General features: G+C 46.2%; 2 protein-coding genes across 2 annotated transcripts in view; one reads left to right on the forward strand and one right to left on the reverse strand.

The window, feature by feature from the left end:
• Positions 1-2,642: 2,642 nt before the first annotated feature.
• Positions 2,643-3,846, forward strand: Atp5me (ATP synthase membrane subunit e). The gene is made up of 4 exons (XM_052198713.1): positions 2,643-2,760; positions 2,992-3,046; positions 3,251-3,349; positions 3,754-3,846. Exons 1-4 carry the CDS (start codon positions 2,725-2,727, stop codon positions 3,777-3,779), a joined length of 216 nt encoding a protein of 71 aa, XP_052054673.1. The 5' UTR covers positions 2,643-2,724; the 3' UTR covers positions 3,780-3,846.
• Positions 3,847-5,538: 1,692 nt separating this feature from the next.
• Positions 5,539-23,880, reverse strand: part of Pde6b (phosphodiesterase 6B) — a 45,328-nt gene continuing 26,986 nt past the window's right edge. The window contains exons 4-22 of the mRNA XM_052198708.1: positions 17,405-17,545; positions 17,243-17,317; positions 16,655-16,719; positions 15,750-15,816; positions 15,498-15,545; positions 13,894-14,043; positions 13,475-13,618; positions 12,716-12,781; positions 11,697-11,843; positions 10,494-10,601; positions 10,148-10,257; positions 9,861-9,948; positions 9,348-9,448; positions 9,139-9,246; positions 8,752-8,815; positions 8,465-8,539; positions 7,832-7,915; positions 6,377-6,533; positions 5,539-5,600 (exon numbers count right to left, since the gene is read on the reverse strand). Coding sequence (XP_052054668.1) covers positions 5,539-5,600; positions 6,377-6,533; positions 7,832-7,915; positions 8,465-8,539; positions 8,752-8,815; positions 9,139-9,246; positions 9,348-9,448; positions 9,861-9,948; positions 10,148-10,257; positions 10,494-10,601; positions 11,697-11,843; positions 12,716-12,781; positions 13,475-13,618; positions 13,894-14,043; positions 15,498-15,545; positions 15,750-15,816; positions 16,655-16,719; positions 17,243-17,317; positions 17,405-17,545 — 1,860 coding nt within the window. The remainder of the gene's footprint in view (positions 5,601-6,376; positions 6,534-7,831; positions 7,916-8,464; positions 8,540-8,751; positions 8,816-9,138; positions 9,247-9,347; positions 9,449-9,860; positions 9,949-10,147; positions 10,258-10,493; positions 10,602-11,696; positions 11,844-12,715; positions 12,782-13,474; positions 13,619-13,893; positions 14,044-15,497; positions 15,546-15,749; positions 15,817-16,654; positions 16,720-17,242; positions 17,318-17,404; positions 17,546-23,880) is intronic.

Below are 23,880 nucleotides of genomic sequence, written 5' to 3' on the forward strand. Positions count from 1 at the left end.
TGTTGGTTTTGACACAGGGCTTTTCTGTGTATCCCTGGCTCACCTGGAACTCACTTTGTAGACCAAGCTGGCCTCAAACTCAGAGATTTGCCTGCCTCTTCCTCCTTAGTGCTAGGATTGAACCACCACCAGAATTTACTATTCTGGTAAAGAATTTATGTTTTGTTCTGTGTATATCGAGCCTTTCATGGCACTAACTTTTACTTACTGATTCAGTGGCAGACACGGGAGCCATTCTGATGCCACTTCTGGCCCTTCTGTAGCTGAGTCATGGGCAATCACATTTCTGAGGCAGAAGAGCCTTAGAGGAGGTTAGACTGCCTGTAATGGGGTCAGTCTTGACATGGACCCCAGGTTTCCCATTACTCATCTGACAGGCAGAGTTCAGGGAAATAATATGACTTGTATTCTGTCACTAATGCCAGACACTGGATTTCTGGGGTAAGGAAATATGGGAGTGGGCCTTCGGGCTGTATGGGATGAGGAAGTCTGGGAAATACAATGAAATGAGCAGGTGAGATCCCCCACGGTCCCATAGTTTGGAACATAGATAAGAGCAGCAGGAAGTAGGACCTTGGCAGCCACAGATGGGACAGGTGGGGATGGCTTGTGCATCTGATAGCTCGGTAACTCCTACCCTGGTACATTTCTAAACTGCAACATCTTCCACATTACCAGAGGTGGGAATTTGTCCATGTGTGGGAATATAGGTGAGAGTAAAGGGTTAGTCCAGCTACAGGGGTGGTAAACTCTGAATTTGAGAGGACAAGACCCCAGGAAGAATCTTGGCTGAGCCTGGGCACAGCACTAAAGATAGCAGCACATTGGGAATAGTTATATTCTGCACACAGCTGTCTCCAGCAGGTGCAGAATCCTCCTAGTGGTGTCCTGAGCTATGTGGAACCTTAACCACTTGCACTGCCTGACCAATGATCCCAAGCCACAGCAACACCAAGCCATTCGTGTGTATGCTTGTACCAGTGTGTGTATTGTAAGGCTCTTCTGCCTCTACTCCATATAGCTTCTGTGTACTTGCCCCTCAATCCACACTCCTCTTGGACCCCAAAGACACTTCCAGTTCTGGAGCTTGAGCTGCTAAGGAGTCCGATTTAAGATTTAATGAGGGAAACCTGTTTGGTCACATAAGGTTATCTAACCATGCTCAAGATCAGGAAAGGGAGGGGGCTCAGTGTGCAGATGGCCATGAAGGTTGAGGAAGTTTATTTGGTGACTTGTAGGTCAGCATGCATTTGCAGCTTCCTCGGGGAGCAATGAGTCAGAAGGAGGACAGGAATCTCACCGTGGCTCAGGGAGTGAGGAAGTGAAGATCAGATGTATCAAAGGCAAAATAAGAGTATGTGGTGCATCTGTGGCCCATGGCCTGGGGAGTTCTCTTCTACGTTTAGGACATTTTCTAGAATTCCAACAGAGAAGACCTAGGGCTTTGACCAAATGTAGGCATAGTTCCAGGACCTAGGGCAATGGCTCCTCTTCTGATGGCCCAGGAGAGCCGAGCACCTATTATGAGTCCTGCAGTTTTCATTGCTGCTTTTTATCCACTTTATATTCATCATTATGTTCCCCTTATAAAGATGGACTTTAAAGAGTCCCTACAGACTGTGTCCCTTTCCAAGCCCTGGTACACTGCAAAACTGAGGAGGCTGGTTCAATCGACAGCCTTAGGGAGATTTCAAGTCACTATGGGGCATTGGGGTAAAGCCAGCCATTCAGTGGGCACCATCACAGATGTGCATTGAGATGCTTGCCAATAAACCCAGCTGATAATCACCTTGTCTCCTGCTTGCCCCATCCCTGGACAACTTCCATCTAGGCCAGGGATTCTCAACTTTCCTAATGCTGTGACCCTTTAATACCCCAACCATAACATTATTTTCATTGCTACTTTATAACTGTAATCTTGCTACTGTAAATATTTTTGGAAATAAGGGTTTGCCAAAGGGATTACAACCTACAGGTTGAGAACAGATATGGCTGCTAGAGAGACACCCACTCTGAGAACATGGATTGCCAAAAGATAGTTTGGCAATCAGGGTAGTCTATGATCAGTCTCCACTATGCCTGGAGAAGAGGTCATTAGTACCCAGGACCTATGTTCCTGAGAGTGTGGGCAAGGAGATCCAGGGGTTCACCCCGTTTGGATGACCATTACCTGTCATAGTCATCCCATGGATGCCCAAAACATCCAGAGGTGGAAGTTAGGAGCTCTGGGGGAGAAAACACTGGTCAAAGGACGCATGCGTACAAGGCCGGAAGTTGTAGGAAAGCCCTGGAATGTTGCTGACCTCTCAGGAAGGACTGTAATCTCGTGCCCAACCCACCGCACCCAATGGGCCGCCAGAGTCGGCCAGGTGTGCTCGTCTGTTCCTAGAGACAAAGGCATTGTTTGCGTGCTCCAGTCCACAACAGGTGGGCGACGGATTCCAGGGCTGGTCGTTCATTATACGCCCGTGCTGAAGTAACAAGGCTCTGCTTCACCACCCTTCTGAGTCACCACCCTTCTGAAGCCACCTTACACTAAGAGCCCACAGACTTCGTACCCGGAAAGTGGTAACCAGCCCGGTGGGAACGCTCTGGTATCCTCCAGTCACCAGGGGGCAGTGTTTCCGCTACGGCGCATGCGCCTTTTTTTGGCTTCGGGAGACGTCTTGCATTCTCGCTGTCGTCCGCCCTAGTTGAACTTCCGGCGCGAAGGTCACGGACAAAATGGTGCCCCCGGTTCAGGTCTCTCCGCTCATCAAGGTGAATACGCCTCACCGTCGCTGCGCGGTGCTCATAGCCCCTGCATGCTCCCTTTCCCTTCCCCTCTTCTGACTTAGCATTGCCCACCCTCGGGACTGCGGGCTGTGGTCTCGAGCAATCCTGGGCCTGCAACTCTTGCAAACACACACCCGCCCCGTGCTCCCTCTTCCTGTACTCCGCGATCCCCTTGTTCTCCCGGTGTGCCTTCCGCAATAACGTTTTGTTCTGCAGTTCGGCCGGTACTCCGCTCTGATCCTCGGCATGGCATACGGCGCCAAGCGCTACAGTGAGTTTGGGGACCGGGAGAGCGGGATTCCGGGTGAGAGACGCCTGACTGTGTGACATTGCTCGAGCCTGCAGCTCCTTGGGAGGGAGATGATGCTAGGCCCTAGAGGGGAGCAGGTGGGAACAGCTACCTGGAGATTCTGAAGTCGGGTTTTTCACGAAGCAGCATTTTTAGGGAAGAAGTTAATTGCTTCCACTCCCCCAGGTTACCTGAAACCCCGGGCAGAAGAGGAGAGGAGAATAGCAGCGGAGGAAAAGAAGAGACTAGATGAGTTGAAACGGATTGAGAGAGAACTGGCAGAAGGTATGGCTTTTAGCCCCTCCCAACATCCCCAAGTGTTCTGGAAGTAGCTGCTGCTTAGCAGACTAGGGCTGCCTCTCAGCCCATGGCACTTTAGTCCGGTGCTGCCCTCCGTGCAGCTCAGTGGATCCCGGGGCGGGGGGGGGGGGGAGGGGGCATACTACCCCTTCTCTTGGGTGGCATCTGCAAATTGCCTTTCGAGAAGCTACTGCTGAGCAGGTTCTCTGACCCCTCTCTGTTGACTTCCTGTAGATTCCAGTCAGATGGAGAAGGCAGTTGGGGATGCAAGGGATGGTGAAGCAATTAGGTTCTCTTGGAATTAGAGTCTTGATTGTTTAAAAACTGAAGGCCCCGTAAGGTGGCTCAGGTCTGTATAATGTTTGACATGGTCTCCTCTCACTTTTCAGCTCAAGATGACAGCATTCTCAAGTGAGGCGTCAGTGAGCTTGCTTTCTCTAGTCGTTGAGGATGAATAAAGTTTCATGGTGTGATGCTCTGGCTTCCTGTCTTTACTGTTTGTTTCTAGGCAACAGCTCTGTGGTTGTGTCCTGGCCTTTCCTCCAGTAAGGGCATGGGGGGGGGGGGCGTGGAGTTTCAGAGGAATTAATGATCATTACCCAGCACACATAACAAAGTGAAGCTCAAAAGCATGTGAAAAGTACTGAAGGGGGCAGTGGTAAGGCCAAATTGGGACTCCAGGGATGCCAGAGTAGTAGAGTGGCCTGGCCTCCTGGATGCCGCTTGCTCTGCTCTGGGCAGCTTCTGTCAGCAGCTCGGGCCCTGCACAGGAGAACAGGTAGGTGTCGATGCCTTCACAGTAACATGGGTCTTGTGCCCCTAACTCATAATTCTTCTCTGGGTCTTAGAAAGTGACCTAAAGCTGAACTATTCAAAGAGGCCTGGATGGACTATGCTCCTGTGTCCAACTGGAATGCTAGTTAGTTCTTGTCAACTTGACACAAACTAGACGCCTAGGAAAAGGGAACCTCAGTTGAGGAATTGTCCTTCAGACTGGCTTGTGGACATGTCTGTAGCGCATTTTCTTTTCTATGGTTAATTTGAGGAAGTGCCCAGCCCACTGTGGGTGGTACCACCACTGGGCAGATGGTCCTATAAGAAAGCAAAATGAGCAAGCCAGTAAGCAGTGTTCTTCCATGATTCCTGGCTCTGCTCCTTGACTGATGGAGATATGGAAACCAAATAGAGCAAACCCTCCAAATTGTTGGTCATGGTTATCACAATAATCAAAAGCAAACTAGAAGTGTTACTGCTTCCTCGGTTTTGCGCTTTGAATAAAATTTTTCCAGGTTTGGAGACTTTTTAAAGTGAGTTGATCTACAAATGTAATGAGAACTAGCATATGTGTACTTCAAAGCTGTATATTTGGTTTTAGAGGCTGAGGAGCTAGCTACTTTCCCTCTCTATTCCCCCCAAATGGTATCCCACTATCTGGGGCTCTGAGGGTTAAATTTGCCCTCCCCATCCCCCATAGAGCTAAAGGCAAACTACTCTTCCCAGGAATGACCCCATCCAGTTAGTGTTGGCCTGTCAGGAGGACAAATTCTTTGGGATCCCCATAGGTTTGTTCTTTGCCAGACAGTGCCCATGTCAGAGGTTAGTCTTGTGAGGTCGCATTGGACTGCCTCTGCTTTACCCTCCAGGCTCCTCTGGATAGCCGCAGCTTCAACAGCAGACAAAGCTGCTGGCTGCCTCCTTCTTTAGGGTCCCACCCAGGCCACTCCCATTTGATCTCAGCTCTGCTCACAGCCTTGGCCCAGCAGAGTTTCTCAACTAGCCAAACACATGTGCTCTCCAATGCTATCAATATGTGTAGTACTGGCAAGTTACTTTGTCTGTGTTCTGACTTCCTGGATATATGTTTTTATTGAAGCAGATGGAACTGAATGCATACATACAATAGTAGAGCTCTGATTCCAGACACATTCACAGATCCTTTGTAAAGATCTCTGTGGGAACTTTTATCAAACCAGATGAATATTATGGGCTACACCATTTAACTTATTCATAGTTGGCTTTAATTTGTAAAAACACTTTTAAATTTTCAAAATATCCAAAGTTACGCTCGATCACTTTTTTTTTTCCTGTTCCTAATGTCTTATACCAAACTGCTATAGGCAGAGTCCATATCCAGTGGGTGAGTGGCAGAGGGACACAAAGCCATGAGATAGGGCTTATAGGATACAGCAGGTCGAGGACTTGGGTGCTGGACCACCATTGCAAATCTCTGTGCCCACTGCAAAAGAAGATAGAGTGTGAGGCTTTGTCTTCTATACCCAGTGCCCTCTGCCCCGTAGGTTCTCCCTGCGGGGGCTGAACTAGGTCTATAGCCAACCCAAGCCGATTACACTGAGCTTTGCTTACTGCTTGAGCCTCTGGTCACTATGCCCTGATTACTTTCAGTCCTGACCTCCCATGACCCAGAAGCTGCCTTATTCGATGTGATCTTACAATGGCCCCGGAGTACCCCAGGTCCAGGGTAAACAATAAGATAAGCTAGTGCACTGGGCTTCTGAGCCGGGGTGCTAATTGATTCACACGTCAGCACTAAGGGTAAGCACTGTGCCCACTTAACTCTTGCCTAGCTCACTGAGTTTTTGCCTTTTTGTTGTTTGATTCAGGTGTTCTCTCTTGTTTCTGAGGATAGCTGGGGGAGGGGTACATGATTACAGATATATGCTACCACACCTGGCAAGGAACTACTTAGTGGAGCGAAAGGGCTGATAGGAGTTCAGTGAGCTTACCCGCCCCCCCCCCCCCCATATAGGAATGGATATTCTAGTATTGTCTCATTGAGAGGGCATTTCAGTCTGGTCTGTTGTCTACATAGCATGAACAGCCGTGCTCCATGAGGACAGAATAGATGGATAGGGCATTCCTTGGCTCCAGAGCCTCCATCTCAGCTGTTGGGCTATCTGAATTAGCTGCCTTGCTGCTTGGTTCTCTGCCATCACACAGCATTGACTTAGGGGTTAACTATGAGCACAACCCAGTTCTCTGAGGGGCCCAAACCTTTCTTGGCTGCCACTCTCTCTTCTTCTTTCTTCTTTTCTTCCTCCAGGGCCTTGACTTTGGCCTCATATTCATCAGCTAGTGCTTTCCACTCCTTTCTATTATTTTGTAGTCGGTCAAACATGGGCAGAATCTCTTCATGAAATCGAGAAAATTCCTAGAGGGAACTGAGAAGTCACCATGCTGTTTCACTGACCCTGGAGGGCTCAAATGGTAGCTTTGCAAGGCCTCGGGCTTCCCTACCACCAGACTCATTGGACTGAGAATGCTCTAAAATCATGGAGCTATATATCTTGGTTTTAGGATTCTGGTATCTGTGGCATATTTATCTTAAAAGTCATAAGGACAGTGAAATGAGGCTTCATACTCCCTGGCACTGTGTGTGTAAGATGATCACTCTGGACTGCAAAGACTGATCCCCAGGTCACATGATCTGTGGCTCCACACCACACCACAGACCCAGCATAAACTTGGTTTCCCGACCCTTAGCTTATTTTACTTGGTGCTCACCCCAGGCAATGTCATCTATAGTTAACCAGCATAGGAGAGAACCACTGAGGTGTCCCCTTTCCAGAAAATCCCTGAGGAGGAGGAGGACAGGATAGGAACTTTTGTAAGATGGAGTTGTTGGGTGTAAGTATTTATGATACAGTACTAGCAGGTTGAACATCCCAAGAATAGAGCAGAGAATGTCACCTGCAGGAGGATTGGAAGTTCCAACAAGCCCTACAGCTGCTTTCAGGTGATGTCAGTGGGCAGAGGACCAGTGGGGCCCACAATGGTCACTTCTTCCTGCCTCCCTGGCTGCTTACGATGGACTTCACTTGAAGTTACACAGCATCTACCTCACAGTGTGGGGTCTGTCACCACTGAGTACAACTAGAGTGGTGTGGAGCTTGGGTGTCATGGGTACATCACATGAGGACACTGCAGTCAAGCCTATCTTGTGAGTCTCTTCAAGTTCCTGTCTTATACTCTACGATCAAATGGCAGACCTCAAAGACTTGGCAGTTCATTGGTGCCTGATCAGCTAGTGGGAACATGGCTGCTATCATGTTCTTCAGGTTGTACTGGGGTATGCCATTGGAGACAGATAAGACTTATGCTTGCCTTCACATTTTCACAGATACCTAGTAGGCAAGTTGCAGCCATTTTCCTGAAGATGGTGTGCCCATTGTGGGTAAAGGGGCACTCTGAGGCAGGGATATTTAAGGTGAGACCTCAGGGTGAGTAAGGACATTCTAGGGGATATACTTAGTACTTCTAAGGGACAGTTATAAGTTTTGGGACAAACCATTGGCTGGGCAAGTTGAGATGGGTGTTGTGGTTTCCCTCATCTATCAGATAAGGGTGGAGATTACACAGTCTCTGTTAGGTCCCTGCTGGATCCAGCCCATTTCCGATCCACTCTTAGCCAGTCCACCCCAGCCAACATAGAATACCTCTGCTGCGCACCTTGTACACAAACGTACATACAAAGTCGATGAAGCCAACTTGCAGCTTGGGGAGCTCAGCTGCTTTGTTCCGGTCCATCATGGGCTTGTGAAGAAAACACAGGCAGATGACATGGGTGCTGTCTCTTCCTATGAGACTTTTTGCTGGCAAAGGACCTCTTGCTTAGTCTATACCTTGCCTAAAGCCTGCTCCAAACAGTTCTTCACTTGGAAGAAAGTGAAGTGGTCAGAGCAACCCTACGTAGTTCCTATGTATGTAGACACTATCGCTGGCATTAGCAGTGGGTCCTAACCCTAACTAACTACCTCATTGTCTATCTTGCCATGGACTACCACCACTATTCCCTGTCTTTCCTTGGCTTTGCCCTTCTCTGAGTTGACCTCCCTGAACTGTCCTGTCTAGTGGATATACTCTGCAGCTGCATAGACTCTAGGTGCTCTTGCTTGTGAACTACAATCCTGATCTAACAATTGTTCATGATTCTTCTGCAAGATGCCAAATTGCCCATAGTCATGCCAAAGGGACCCACAAATCAAGGCTATGACTCTAGGACCTTAAATTCCTGGGATCTGGAGCACTACCAAGCATTCTAATACATATGTCAAGATGGAAGATTCTGGGAGCAACACTCACAATGGGCTGTTGATCCAAGACAGTCCTCTCCAAGTCTCCTTGTTCCCAGAATTCAGCAGCCACCAGAAGAGCAACCTGAGCACACACAAAAGTTATAGTGGGGCTCTACGTTCTGGAGTAGCAGGCCCTCCCCTCGAGGCTCTGCAGGCAGTGTTCATATGCTGCCTCTCACTGCTGTACCCAGGTATTACTTTAAAAACCAACACATTTCCCTGTAGCTCCCCGGGCACAGACCCAGGATGGCCTGTGAATGGCTATTCTGGGTCCAGATGGTCATCAGTCCTGACCTTGCTCTGGACTTCCCAGGGCTTGGTGATAGCAGACAGATCACATGCGGTCATCATCATGGCCCTGTGGACAGACAGAGCAGACTACCTGTCCTTCTGAGCAGAGAGTTAACACATTTTCTCAGCAGCTCTCTGTGACAATCCTAGGGAAGGTGCTGGTCCTGAGTCACCATCTCGTAGGTGAAGAAGGAGAGCTGAGGTTGAAGCAAGTGGTGATGAAGGGTGCTAAGGAAGATTCTGGATTCTGTGGGGAGGCCTATGAACCTCGGGACAGATTGGGAGAATGCTTTTGTTCAAGTTAGAGAGAACGACTCTTGAGAAGTCTCCTGTGCCTGGGGTTTGGGAGGTCTGCAGGGCTAATTGGCCAACAGTGGACCTGCTACTTACATGACTATCTCCTTTCGTGTGGTCTCTAAGGATAAATACTCAACCCAACTCTTCTTATCTTCGTAGTTCTTAGACTCATCCACAATCTTCTGGAACATTGTTCTCTTCCTAATCCCAAAAAGGAGGGGAGGAGTGGGTGACAGACTGGCCATGGTCATCTATAGCTACTGAGGGCTCTACCCATACCTCCTGCCTCTGAGGTATCCTACTTGAAGTAGAGGGCCAGGTCAGTGGCAATGATGGCAATGTCCATGAGGTGGATCACATGCTCATGCTGCCGCCGGTTCAGGTTCTGGTAGATGTTCAGGCTCTGTGGGGACCATCAGTTGATGTTGGGCTGTGGCAGATGTTGTCTGAGGTACCCTTGTTTTTGACTCTCAGGCCCTGGTCTACCTGATCCCTTCACTCTAATTTGTCTTTCACTTATAAGAAGATCAGTCTTATGGTTATTTCTCCAAGCAAAGATAGCTATCCCTGTTTTCCCTTGGTGTCTACCCTTAGTGTCCTGGGTCAGATACCTTTGCCCATTTCCATGATCCATTGTACCCTCTAGTGGCCATTCCTAGCTACTGCCTCCATGGCTGCAATTCTGCCCCATGTGGGAACATCTCTAGATGTGAGCCTGTCCTTTAGCACTTCACACTGATAAATCCATGCTGCCAGGGCCTCCTGCCTGTCTACCACAGCCCAGAGGAGAACCCAGAACCAAATCAGAAACAAACCTCCTCTGCCAACAGAAACTTCCCAAATTCCAAGTGGTGCCTTTCCAGAATTGAGGAGCCATGTAACTTGGCTAGAGGATTCTGGGATCTGTTGTATATTTCATTTAACAGGAAAACACAAGAGAAGCAATGTTAGAAGGTAGCAGGATGAGGTCTGACCCATGTGGTACTGTGTCTTCAGGATGGTCCAGCTCAGTACTGATTGCCAGGCTGCAAAGACTCACCCTAAGGGCACATGATTTATGGTTTACCATGCCCACCATGAGCCTGCCCTCCCCATAGCCTACTTCATCTGGTACAGGTTGTTGGTGCCACGGTGGTCGATGTCGTGGCACAGGCCAGCTGTAACCATGGCGAAGGCCTCCAGGTCTGTGTAATAGCTCTTCAGTTTGCCTGTCTGTGGGGATAGGTCCAGTACTGAGTCCTGCCACTGGCCCAGCTCTCTGGCTCCAGAAGGCAGTGGTTAAAGGGAATGTGGGGTGGCCCAAACCCATCCCTTTGCCCACCCAGGTCCCTTCCACCCATTGCTGGGACTGGATACTCAAAATGGGCATCCTTGGACTAGAAGGTACTTAGTTGTGGTCCTTGCCCCAGCCCCCTGAGTCATCTTGCCCATCCAATTTACATACATACCATGAGTAGCGTAAACATGGTCTGGGCTACATTGAAGCCATGTCTCCAGTTGTGGTAGGTGATTCTTCGATAGGCTTTGCTGACAGAGAATAGAAAGCGTACCAGGACCTGGGGAGCAGAGGACACGTGGGCTCTGGGATCCACACATGAGTCTACACAACACCACGTGAGAGTCTACCAAAGCCTCTCATACTGCTTGCATTAGAGTCTGTTGTACCTATTTCCCTACTTCTATCTTGTTGGCCTCAGAGCCCTTATTCCTTGTTCCAATTGGCCTCTTCCTGTTTGGGAAGGGCTCTCCACGGCAGAGCAAAGAATAGCTCCAGCCATTGGGAATTTGATGCTTCTCTCTTCCCATGGTTCAGACTTACAATGGAAAGAGGACCCCTGGCATGTGAGATACTTTGAGAAAACCAAAACCAAAACCAACTAAACAACCAACCAAACAGAAAACACCATAGGTTTAAGGCTTGAATGTTTGAGTGTGCCACATGTGGCCTGTGAGCAGGAAGGTGGGACACCTCAACATTTTTTTTCAACAAGAGGATGCTAAGGGAACCCTTTACTTCTTCCATTATGACATTTAGGGTCAAATAATTATTTGGAACTATTTTTTATTCCAATGGTTTTCTTTCTGTCTGTTTCCCTTAACATTTTGTAAATTTTTTTCAGAAATACCAGCCTGTCGCTTCTGTTTTCTGAGGAGCATAAGAGATTATTCATTCTTCATGTGGGCTGTGGGAACACAGGTATGGAGGTGTATGCAAGACAGAGTGAAAACCCCACAGAGAGAGCAGAATGGTGGGGCTCTGAGTTCTTCCCTTCCTTCCAGTTTGATCATCCCTGAGGTGCAAACCTAGAAGATGCTATATGTTTTCTAGTCTAGTGAGCAGTTGCTACAATTCCCTAAGGATCCTATTTCCTTGAGATTTCCTAATGAAAATGTTGTTTGGAACACCTAGTTAACAAACTTTTCATCCATCCATCCATCCATCCATCCATCCATCCATCCATCCATCCAATCATTTATTTTAGATATATTTGCAGAGTATATTTCACTATGATGGACATGTTTGACACTAAGATTCTCTGTGAGACTTGTGGAAACCCTCCCCATACACACTTCACCTCTTAGGGGACCTGTTACCTTTAACCACCCCTCCACTTCCTTTTGTTCTGGAACCTCCAACTATATCTCCTCACCTCCTGGGGAATCTGAAACTTTCGGACTACACCCAGCTCATAGTACATCTGGATGCCACATTTGACGAGCTCCAGCTCTGTACACTCCAGATCAGAGAAGTGGAACTCATAGATGTCAAACTTGGTAGGTCCTGGAAGTTCTTCCTTCTGTAAGAGAGATTGTGGGCTGAGAGAGGCAGGTCTACCACAATCTTGCTGGTTCTTAACCTTTCTTTTCTCTGAACCATTGTCCAGGCAGGCACCTAGGAATATCTAGTGATGTCTGCTTTCCAATTACTCAAGTTTATAGCTAGGCCGCTGTTTATCTTATCCTACTGTTTTCTTGCACCAGGTAACCTGATAGTAATAAGCTTGCCTGGCTCGGTGGCAGTGATGTTGGAAAAGCAAACATAAAAATATATAATGAAAAGTTACAAAGGTACACCCATGGATTTAAAACTACCTATATGGACACATATGTGCACACTCATAGCACACAGAGCCATTGGTGTTTAGAACTTGTTGGTATTAATGAATTCCAAAACTTGTTCAGTAAGACAAACAGCTCTGATAAATCACACAGGTGACAGAAAAAGGTAGGTGTCCTACAATTGTAAGTTGATGTATGGGTGTTCTCTGGGAGACACACAAATGTGTTTCTGTGTGCCCACACACACATGTGTGCACATAGAAGTATGCACACATGAACATAGATATATCTAATCTAGGGATTGGCGCACCTAGATACTCTTATAGGGAAGCAGCATAGATGGACACTGGGCCTAAACTGTGCATGCAGAAACTAAAACATTGATAGTTCTGGGAAACAGAGGAGACAGGAAAGCAGACAGAGACACTCAATAGGGCAGATATCAAGTAAACTCCAGCTGGATACTCTAGGAGCCAGTATTGTCCTCTCTGCGGGGGAGTGTTGACATGCCTACACAGGTAGCACTAACATCATGAGAGGATGCTGTGTGTGCCAGGGCTCTCTCCTGACACTCATGAGCAGCATGTGTCCAGTGGAAGAAGATTCTCACCAAGATTTGCCCCAGCTCATCTTCCTCGCAGTCAGCAGGCTCTTTCCCAAGGCGATCCCTTGTTGGCTAACAGAGAGCAACAGGTGAGTTGTGGGACTGAATGATAGTGTCACTTCACCCTATATAACAGAGTAACAGCATCACCTACACCCCATATGGTAGCCAGCAATATCACTCTTATCCCAGAAATGACAGTAACATAGTGACCTCATTACCTTTCCCCCACAAGGGACAGGATGATAGGATCACCTTAACTCTATGACTATGACTGAGTGACTATTAACCTTCACACTAGTGTGACATAATGGCAGTATCATGCCCATCTATGTCCATCCATAAGTGTGTCAGTGGTGGTATCTCCTTTATCCTGTGACAGTGACCCTTACCCTGTGAATGTAACAGAATGATGGTGTACCATCATAGAACATGTTCAACACAGGGTAATCACTGAAAAAGCAGTCTCCCTTGTGCTCAGACATCCTCAATTCCAGACATAAGTGGAAGTTCCTGATGTTCATTCCTTTCCCTGTATTCCCTTAGTGACACATATGTATTACAGATGGAATAGTGAGATGGGCTAGGAAGGCTCTGGTCACACCTACTCACTGCTTAGGATAAGGGCACAGGGACAGTGTCTGAGTTGCACAGTGTGTAGTATTAGGGTTAGACCTAGCCATTGGGCCCCAGACATAAGTCCTTATCACTGAGCTCTCTGCCTCCCCCAGTCAGAAGGACCCCATAAAATGCCAAGAAGAGTACCAAGATTTCCTGGATTTCATCTTTGTCACATCTCACATGGTACAGAACCATGTCCTGGGCAATGTCCTTACGGTTCTCCAGCTTGTTCATCTTGTCATAGGTGTCTGTGTTCAGCACTGACCATCCCAGGAACTGTGTCAGAGACTGGAAGTAGACATCAGACATAATGACACTCCATTAGCTATGCACTCTGGTGAGTGCTAATTACATTTTATACCTGTGACTCAGAGGCCAGATTCCCAGACTGCTACAGTACAATGGATGCCTCTGAATGAGGCCTCCTGAGATAGAACTTTGGGAACTACCTTTGTCCCCTCCTTCCTGATATAGTGCTAAGCAGGGTCCAAATGTGTGTGGAGATGAGGTTCCATGGCACGATAGACAGACCCCTCTGTCCACATATGATCCTAGATATTTACCTCCATAAGGACTTCATCTTGGTCATCAAAAGGCTTTCCATCTTTCCTGTTGTAGAAGGTTGCCACCCCTACAATCTCCTCCTTCTTGTTGACAATGGGCATGGAGAGAACATTCTTGATCATCCATCCTGAATCATCCAGGGGCCCCTCCTGCAGGGAGTAGAGAAGGATTAGGTTGTTCCAGGTGTGGTGACTGGGGACAGGGTTAGACCTCATTTTTTCTGTCCTCAGGCCACACTAATAGGTTGCCATCTGACTTCACTTTAACTTGTCTTTGAACTTTATGTTCTTGGGCTTTATGTGTTGATTTTGTGGGCTGGAGAAAGCTATTTTCCTAGAATAGCAGACTTCATGGGCATGTGAGGGCCCCAGTCCCCAAGAATACTTATTAGAAGACCTGAGAACCCTTGCTGAAAGCACTTTCTAACTGCTCAACAAATGGATCCACATCTATTTCTAATTGGACTTTGAATATTATGTAGTTGGTCATTCTGTCTTCCAATACTAAATATTGTATGTACTTCCAATATGAAGTATTCTTTTGGCCAGTTCCTCCAAGAGGCTGTTAGTGATGTTCCTACTAGCATAACCTCACTTAGGAAAGTGCTATGTGGCCATAGGCATGTTTGTCCAAACCCCAGATAAAGACAGGTAGAACAGAGAAATTCTAAACTTTCATAGTTCCACCACAGAAAAATTCAACTATACCAAGTTCAATGAAGTGATATCAAATAAAGTTCCTCTGAGTCCTACCAAAATTGATTGGGCCCAAAGATTAGCGGACTTCTGCTGAACACAGTGAAGACCAACTGAACCCAGGTGAACCCAGTGAAGATCAACTAAGACCAGCCAAGATCACCAGAGACCAGACAGGATCCATTTAGCTCAGATAAGCTCTCTTGAGTCCAGCCAAGATCAGTTGAGATCAGATAAGGTCAGCTGAGACAAGACAAGTTCACCTGAGTCCAGCCAAGATCAATTAAATCTAACTGACCCCACATAAAATCAGCTCTACCTGATTTTACCTGATGTAGACCTTAAGTACAAACACACGTTCCTTGTATGGTTTCCTATTCACTGAGACAAATTGTTTCTTCTATTTTTCTTTTTCTTTTTGAGACAGAATCCCACTTTTTAGCCCATGTTGGCCTTAGCAATCCTTCTGCCTCAGTCTTCTGAGTGCTGGAATTACAGGTGTAAGTGTGGCTTTTATGTTTGTATGTTAAATACATTTGTGTGCCTATGTGTGTGCATGCTGGATGTTTTCTTCTATTGCTTGTCACTTTATTTTCTGAGATAGGGTGTCTAACTGATACCGGAGCTCACTGGTTAGATTAGCTGGCCACTAAGCCCCCAGAATCATCTTGCCTTTCCTGCTTTTCATCCCCCCAATCTAGCACTTGGATTACGGGTACATGTTCCTGGGTTTTATTTATGTGGGTACTGGATCTTCATGCTTTCATAGAAAACAATTTACCTGTTGAGCTATCTCTCTAGTTCCCCAAAGTTGTTTTAAGTGAGAAAACCTAATTCAATCCATCATTTCTAAAACAAAAATCCTTTTCTAGTAAAATGCAGTTTCATTAAATGAATAGACAGATTACCTGAAAGTTGAACATTTCATCAGCTGAAGCATTCATGATGTTACAGATCTGGAAAGGAAGAGAAGCAATTTCATTCTGAGCAACTGAACACATGAACACAAGCACTGATCTACTTAGCCTTGCCTGTAACAGAGGAACTTCTAGCTCGGTAAAGTGAGCAGCAGCTGGCAGGAGACGCTAATGGCAGGTAGCAGGCCAGCATACATTGTAGCACTGGCAAGTACAGGCCAAGGCCTAGAGAGGGACACTCACAAAGCCACTTTCTGCCACATAGGTTGGAAGGCCACTGGCCAGGGCCCAGTGATCAGCTGGGGGTGTGCTGTGGGAAAAGAACAGAGGTCAGAGGAATGGATTCTTACATTGTTAGGTGAAACATCGTATAAGTTCACTTTATGCCCTTCTCTGAGCTCAGGAGGGATGAGGCTAGGAAGTTGATGAAGGCCAGAGGAGGTCAGGATGAGCTAGCTTCCTTCCATTCTGCCATGTTGGAGCTCCTCATTTTGCAGGGTCTCCTTCCCTACTGGAGATTCCTGATTTCAGTTGGCCTCTGGAGACTCAGGGATGGCTACCTGTTCTTCATTCATGATACCTAAATCCTACTGCCTGCTTGGAGCCTGTTTGGGATGTTAACAGGTTTATAGGTTCATGAGCTCATTGGTCACATAATCATAGGACCACTGTCCCTCTAGGGCAGAGATCTGTGCTAGACTTTTCTTTGGAGTATGATGATAGCCTTACCTTCTGGAGGTTTCACTTGCCAAGGCTAGGATGGTTGAGTTTCTGCTGATGAGGCCACCTGGGCAGCTTACTTGACTCCCTAGATATGTGTTTCATATATCTAAGTGCCTTAGGCGGTTCACTTCCCTGTTCATCTGCCCATGTTCCTCCTCACTGTTCTGGGAAGGTCCTGTGGCTCTGTATAAAAGCCACAAATGGGCTGGAGAGAGAGCTCAGTGGTTAAGAGCAATGACTGCTCTTCTAGAGATCCTGAGTTCAATTCCCAGGAACCACAGGGTGGTTCACAACCATCTATAATGAGCTTTAATGTTTCCTTCTGGTATGTATGAAAACAGCTACAGTGTACTCCTATAAATAAAATAAATCTTCACAAAAAGCCCCAAAGATGGCTGAGCCACTTGTTAAATCCCAGCACTTACGGAATGACTTTGATGTCTTCTTTGCCATGGAGGATATAATCGATGACTTTGTAGAAAACAATTTCCTGAGAAAACAAAACACATTAGTGTAGGGACTCCTGGTCAGCTTCTCAATGGAGTCTTTCTTTAAGGGAAAAGAGATATCAGCACCCACCTAGACATATCCATGCACAAAAAATGCGCATCCAGAGGTGACACATGTACAGTATCTGGTAATTACATATGTGCAGTGTATGTGTTCTCTCTCTCTCTCTCTCTCTCTCTCTCTCTCTCTCTCATACTCATAGATGTGTATTGCAAACCCATGTTTTAGATCTCTCTTTCCTGTATCCCATTTAACTTCACACCAACTGGGCCCATATTCCACACATACACCAAAATTCATGTGTAAGCATGTCACAATATTCACAATATTTATAGGAGCTCTGGCAAGCTAAAGCAGAGCTAGAGAATCCACCCTCACTGGGGCAGTGCAACCTGATGAGAGGAGATAGGTGCTTGGGGCTACCCTATCCCCCATCCTCTTCATGGAGTCGGATCCAGGGAAACCAGATTGTGGGGTAGTTGCCACCTATCAGCCTGACTTACCCGTCCATCGGGTGTTCGTGGGCCTGAGTATGGCTGGGCTTCTCCCATCAGCACAGGCCACACATCAAAGAATTCCTGCAAAGGGAAGAAGAGAGAAGGGAACACTCAGCCTACAAGCTGGGTTACACTGGGAAGGAAGTGCCTGAACGTTTAAGACCTCACCTTCTCCTTGGTCATGTCCAGGAGGCCCACTGAGTACCGGTCGCAGTTTAGATAGGCCCGGACAGTGTAGAAGGCCTTGTGGAACTGTCTTTCGATGTCTGTCAGCTCTTCAAATACCTTATTCGCAGACCAGAGAAGCACCTAGAGGGGTGAACACATGTTGGCCTGGTGGCCCCACCCATCTGGCCTCAGAACCTTCTGGGATCCTCTCAGATTTGGTACCACAAACACTTCAAGTTTTATTCCTACAGGGTGCCCAACTGGCCCTGAACCTAGAAGGACACTGACTGATGGTGTGCAATTCACAGCTTTACTGTGAACACAGTCTTACCTGTGTCTTGACCCAGAGGGACCCTGAAAATTCACTGGATGGAGAGTTCTCCAGGCTTGCTTAGGCTATAACCATGACTCTTACTACCTAGTGCTGGCCTCGTGCTCAGTGAATGAGCCAATGGGTGGAAACTGAAGTCACTGTGAGTTTAAAAGTCAAAGATCCAAGTAACCATTCTCACCCACTCTGCAGTTATCCCAGGGAGCACCATGGCTTGTAAGCAGCAGACCCTTTATGTGTCTCAGCAGGGTGAATTTGAAAGTGACTATTCTGTTAATACCTACACATGCCCTTGGCCAGACCAGGTTCAGGAATCTCCTTTCACACACCTAAGCCATGGTTCTCAAGCACAAGTCCCTGGAATGTATACTACCAGCCTAGTCAGTCCTCAGATCTTCTTGGACCTGATGAACTCATTCGTTTATAGCCCTCCTAGTAGGAGGTAAACCTTCCAGGTCTCTATCCTCCTGGGGTGACCCAGTCTCTGTGGCTAAGGAAGCACCCCTATCAATCTTTGCACCTTGGCTTCTGACTCCCACGTGTTCACATGCTCATACGCAACACTTTCCACACTACTTGTAATTTTCCAGGAGACATGAATCTTGACAGGCTCAGGTCTGCATTTTCACCTTCACATCAGCAGCCCAGTCCTGGTCATCTTAAACCCCAGTACTCATCCCCAGTCCTAGCGTCCCAGGGCCACCTCTGTCTCTAACACTCTGGCCCTGCCTCACTCATGGGTGATTTCTGGTTACCCCTTAGACACCTCATGCTTCCCCATGACAAAACTGAAGGCCACAACCTGGAAGTTTGGTTGCTCTGCTTAGATAGTCTTGGGGCTATAAAAAAGAAAGGAACATGGGCTTCTGTTCATAGGATGTGGGGAGAGGAAAAGCAGTGTCATTTGTTATGTCTCAGAAGAGGCTGATTGTATGTGTTTGTGAATATCTCTCTCTCTCTCTCTCTCTCTCTCTCTCTCTCTCTCTCTCTCTCTGTGTGTGTGTGTGTGTGTGTGTGTGTGTGAAGAGAAAGAACAGGTAAGCCTGTAAGTATGCATGTGTGGCTGTGTGAGTCCATGCATGCTGAGTGTGAGCATTGAGTGTGTGATTGAATGAGCAGGTATTTGAGTCACTCATGTCTCTGTCCAATAGATATTCCTTGAGCTTGCTTTCTTGCTTCCTTTCTTCCTTTTTTTTCTTTTTTCATTTATTTATTATTTATATGAATACACTGTAGTTGTCTTCAGTCATACCAGAAGAGAGCATTTCATACCATTACAGATGGTTTTGAGTCACCATGTGGTTGCTGGGAATTGAACTCAGGACCTCCAGAAGAGCACTCATTGCTCTTAACTGCTGAGCCATCTCTCCAGCTCCTGAGCTTTATTTCTTATATAGCCAGGCCCAACCCCTCACTCGTATTCAGAGTGTTTGTCATAGCTTCTGAATATCCTGATACAGTAGAGGTAGATTCAGCCACACATTTAACTCTGGAGTCATACAAGTGTTGGTTGTTCGAACTATTTTCTCAGGGACATGACAGAATAAAATCACAACACAGTGTCCAAGGGTAGCCTCTATTTTTCTTGTCCCATTTAGAGGTCTCCTACCACCTTCCCTCTGTGGTCTGGTTCTTCTAGCAATCAGGCTCTTTTGTAAATGCCTTCATTCCTCACCCAGTTGGGGAAACTAGGTCTGAGATCCTAAGGAAATGAAGGCCAGAGAAGAGAAAGCCTATCCAAGCTGGTCTGAGATCCTTGCAAGCCTTCTGCTTTTTATTCCTTGTTTTAATTTTTAAAATTTTTCCAATGGTCTCTTTCAAACACAGTAATCAATGATGACCAAGTACTTGCCATTGCCTGAGTCAGATAAGGACCCCAGGGTTGCTCTGCTGCAGTCAACATTCATGATGTGGCTGACAGCCCTCCTGGCCTCTGATCACAGGGCTTTGGAGTATCATGTCAGCATCCTCTGAATATTGTTACTATGGCTTCACACAGCATGCTTTGGGGGCAGAAGCAGCTTGCCATGTTGGGGTACAGCATTCCTCTCAGAGACTCTTCCTGTGGGAACAGCACTCAGATTTTGTATCCCCATCCCTGACTGGTGGACACTTACTGCTGAGGCCTCTGCTACTCTCTATGCCTTATGGGTCCTAGGCCTTAGCCCTTGCCAGCCTTTACTTCCTTTCTACCCAGACACTTACCTCGTTTGGGTAGCCTATCTCAGGCTCTTCCCAACTCAGATACTAAAAAGAACAAGCAAGAGAGGTGTGTTCTAGGTCAGTACCAGAGCCTCAGCGGAGAGGCATTCAAAGCAAAACAATAGGAGTACTTGGACTTTCAAGGACATTAAAAGACCAGAGTCATATAAAACTTTTGACTAAAATATCAGAAACTTTTCCCTATGTTTTCTAGTTCCAAGTCTTAATTCTATAACCCTCTTTAGGTAGTTCTTCCACAAGAGTTAAGATTAGTTTTTTTTTTCTTTCTGCAGTATGTAGATAGCACTATTCACTGACATCTACCCTATTGTCTGTTCTTGGTACTTTTGTGGAGAAAAATAATTGAATTGGCTCCATTTCTGGACTCATTTTCTATTGATTGAGCTATCTGGTTTTATAGCAGTACTGGACTGTTTTGATTACTATAGCTTTGTAAATATTTTGAAATTTATAATTTGTATGAGTCACATGACTGAGCAGCAAGGGGTCTAGGAGTGGTGTTTCTGGGCTTTAGTAGCACTATATCCGTGATATCAATTATTTTGAATGACCCCAAACAAAGAATAATCTGTGTATCTAGAAAAACTTACCCACAGGAGGCCTGTATTCAAGAATGTTATCTCATAGGACTGAACTCCTAAGAATGAGAATGGCCTACATAGTCTTATATATTTTAATATCTAAGTTGGTAGGACATATTTATTCTCTCCAATTGGTAGAACTGTTTGGGAAAGATTAAGATGTATGGACTTGTTGGAGGAGGTGTGTTACTGGGGGAGAACTTTGAGGTTTCAAAAGACTTGTGTGATTTTGTGTTCTTATTTTCTCTCTGTGTTTGTCTGTCTCTCTTTGTCTCTGTCTTTGTCTCTTACTTATGGATCAAGATAAAAACTTTCAGCTGTTCTTATTGCTATGCCTCTGTTCTCTAGCATCAGTATTGAGACCTTTACTTCATGGTGAACTAGGAACTCATCAAATATCTAGGAATCCTGGAATTCTGGTAAAACATCATACTAAGAACCAAGATAAAGCCAAGTATGGTGGCTCATGCCTATAATCCTGGCACTTTGGAAATGGAAGGAGGAAGATGGAGGCCAGCATCTACTACATAGTGAGATTGAGAGCACTGTGAGATCACAAGACAGTTTCAAGAAGAAGAAAAAAAAACAAAAGGAAAAAGAAAGAAAAAAGGAAATAAAAACTCAGAACCCCACCACCACCTTTCTTGTCCTACATTTTTGTTTTGTTTTGTTTTGTTTGTTGTTTGTTTTGTTTTTTCAAGACAATGTTTCTCTGTATAACCCTGGCTGTTCTGAACTCACTCTGTAAACCAGGCTGTCCTCAAACTCAGAAATCCGCTTGCCTCTGCCTCCCAAGTGCTGGGATTAAAGGTGTGTGCCACCACTGCCCGGCTTTCTTGTCCTGCCTTATTTTTTGTTCTATCCTCTACTTTTGAGGAACATCTGGGGAAGAATGTGGAAACCATAGCTCTTTTCTTCCCATTCTGGGTCTAGGGATACCATGGTGGGTACTCCAGGCTGACTCCCTCATTACTGCTCACTGCTTAAAACTTAGAAATGTGAGACCTCGAGAATGAAGGCCCTGACTTTACCCCTTCTCTTGTGTCAGTAAGTCCTCCCTCATGTCTTTAGGATAAGCAGTGCTCCTCTGCCATGCAAACAATAGTTAGAGGCTATAGGCTCTTTGGTGCTATGAACAGAAAGAATTGCTCTGTTGCACCTGACAGGGAGCCAAGTACCAGGTCAGAGTGAACATCAGCTTGCAGGGGTCTCCTATAGTTTTCTTATTTTGGGTAATTTATTATTGGCTCTGGTCAGTATAGCTGAGGTGCTTTTCAGAATTCTCAGAATTCTGACTAATTCTCAGAAACGTCAGGATTTGGGAAATATGGCAAGGGAGAGTTTGAAAATGTTTTAATGCTTAGTGTCCAGCACTCCTACCACATAGGGTCAAAAAAGACTATGTGTCTTGGGCTAGGCCACAGGCCCTCCAGAGCCAGTCTGTACCCAAGTATGGAGGTTTCTTCTTATAAAGCAATGTAAGGGATGTGGCTTTGTGGTGGAGAACATACCTAGCATGCATAAGACTCTATTTCCAGCACCCCAAAATAAATGAAACAAAGCCCATGAAGAGATATGTGGCAGGATTCTGCAAATGCTGGTTAGAGTCTGAGTCTCGGGGCAGCTTTTCCTCTCTTCCTAAAGTCTGACTTCTTGGAGATTCATGGCCCTGGTAAGACTTACAGAAAGTGGTATTACAAAATATGGTGATCCCAGGAAAGCCCCCTGAATTGACTTTGAATGGAAGGCTAGAGTTCTGTAGCTTCCTTCATTCCTTGGAGAAAATGGATGAACAGGCAAGGGTAAAGCCTCTCAGATAGCTGTCATGAGAAAGAGCTGGGATGACTTTCCATGAAGGCAGAGAATGTGCCTGGACTTCTGGATTCAAGAGAGTCCAGAGGACCAGTTATAGGACTGCCCCTGCCTCAGACTGTGTCTCTGCTGGGTGGTTTCTCCTAGCTTGGATAAGTAGCATTGCCCTGCAGGTATTCCTGTGTTCAGACAACAAATTCTTAGTAGGCTATGTCTGTCATGTTACTCAGTATGTTTTGCCAGTATGGCAAAGGGCAAAACCAAACACCACCCCAAAAAAACAAACAAAACATAATAAAACCTAGATAACAACAACAACAATAAAATGTAATGACAGCCAAAGAAATGCTATGGTTCTCTCAAATCCCCAAGTTGAGCCCAACAGCACTAGGAGGACTTCATGATATTCAAGCAGAATCTGGCACCATGTCTTTGAACCTTCATAGATGAGCTAAATCTTTTTTCTTTGTTAAATTCCTAGCTTTGGGTAATTTATTATAGCAACAGAAAACAAACTAACATTTGCCTTATAACTTATCAGTCAGAAATTCAGATAACAGACTAGAGTTTGGCATTTGCACTAGAAGTAGGTCAGTCTTCAGACTGAGCCCTACACTTGTGGGGTTTGACTATCTCTGAATAGATAGGATTAGAATTGTGCTGAATCAGAGGAAACTGCTGATATCTGATGCAGAAGTAATTGCCTATTTGAGGTATGGCTAAAATCTTCACAGAACCATTGTTTGTTTTGAGAGAGACTGAGTTTGATATTCTTCTGGGTCTCAGAATGGAGAATACTGCCTAAAATCCTCTCCGAGGCCAGCACTAACCAGATAACAAAGACAGATGAAAATATCACAAGGCTGAGATTGAAGAAATGACTCAGGGGTTGAAGCATGTTCTACTACTGCAGAAGACTCCAGTTCTGTTCCTAGTACCTACATCAGGTAGCTCCAGATTCAGGAGATCTTAACACTTTTGGCCTCTTCAGGCAACCATACTTGTGAGCACATTACACCACATCCAACTCAAGGGGAGGCTCCAAGGCCTGACACTATTACTACAGAAAAGAGCCTAGCATGGCTACCCTCCAAGAGACCCAACAAGCAGCTGAAAGAGTCAGATGCAGATACTTTCACCCAGACGATGAACAGAAGCCAGGGATCCCCGTGGTTGAATTAGGGAAAGGCTGGAAGAAGCTGAGGAAGAGGGTGACCCCATAGGAAGACCAGCAGTCTCAACTAACCTGTACCCCTGAAATCTCTCAGACACTGAGCCAGCAACCAGGCAGCAGACACTAGTTGATATGAGGCCCCCAACATACATACAACAGAGGACTGCCTGGTCTTTTCTTAGTGAGAGAAGACACACCTAACCCTCAAGAGACTTGAGGCCCTAGGGAGTGGGAAGTTCTAGTAGGGTTGTGGTTGGGGGACATCCTTTGGAGTCAGGGAAGAAGGAATGGGATGAGGAATTTAGTTAAATTTATGAAACCACAAGATATGTGTGATGGTTTGTACGTAGGGAGT

The sequence above is a fragment of the Apodemus sylvaticus genome, chromosome 11, assembly GCF_947179515.1.
Source record: "Apodemus sylvaticus chromosome 11, mApoSyl1.1, whole genome shotgun sequence".
NCBI classification, from domain to species: Eukaryota; Metazoa; Chordata; class Mammalia; order Rodentia; family Muridae; genus Apodemus; species Apodemus sylvaticus.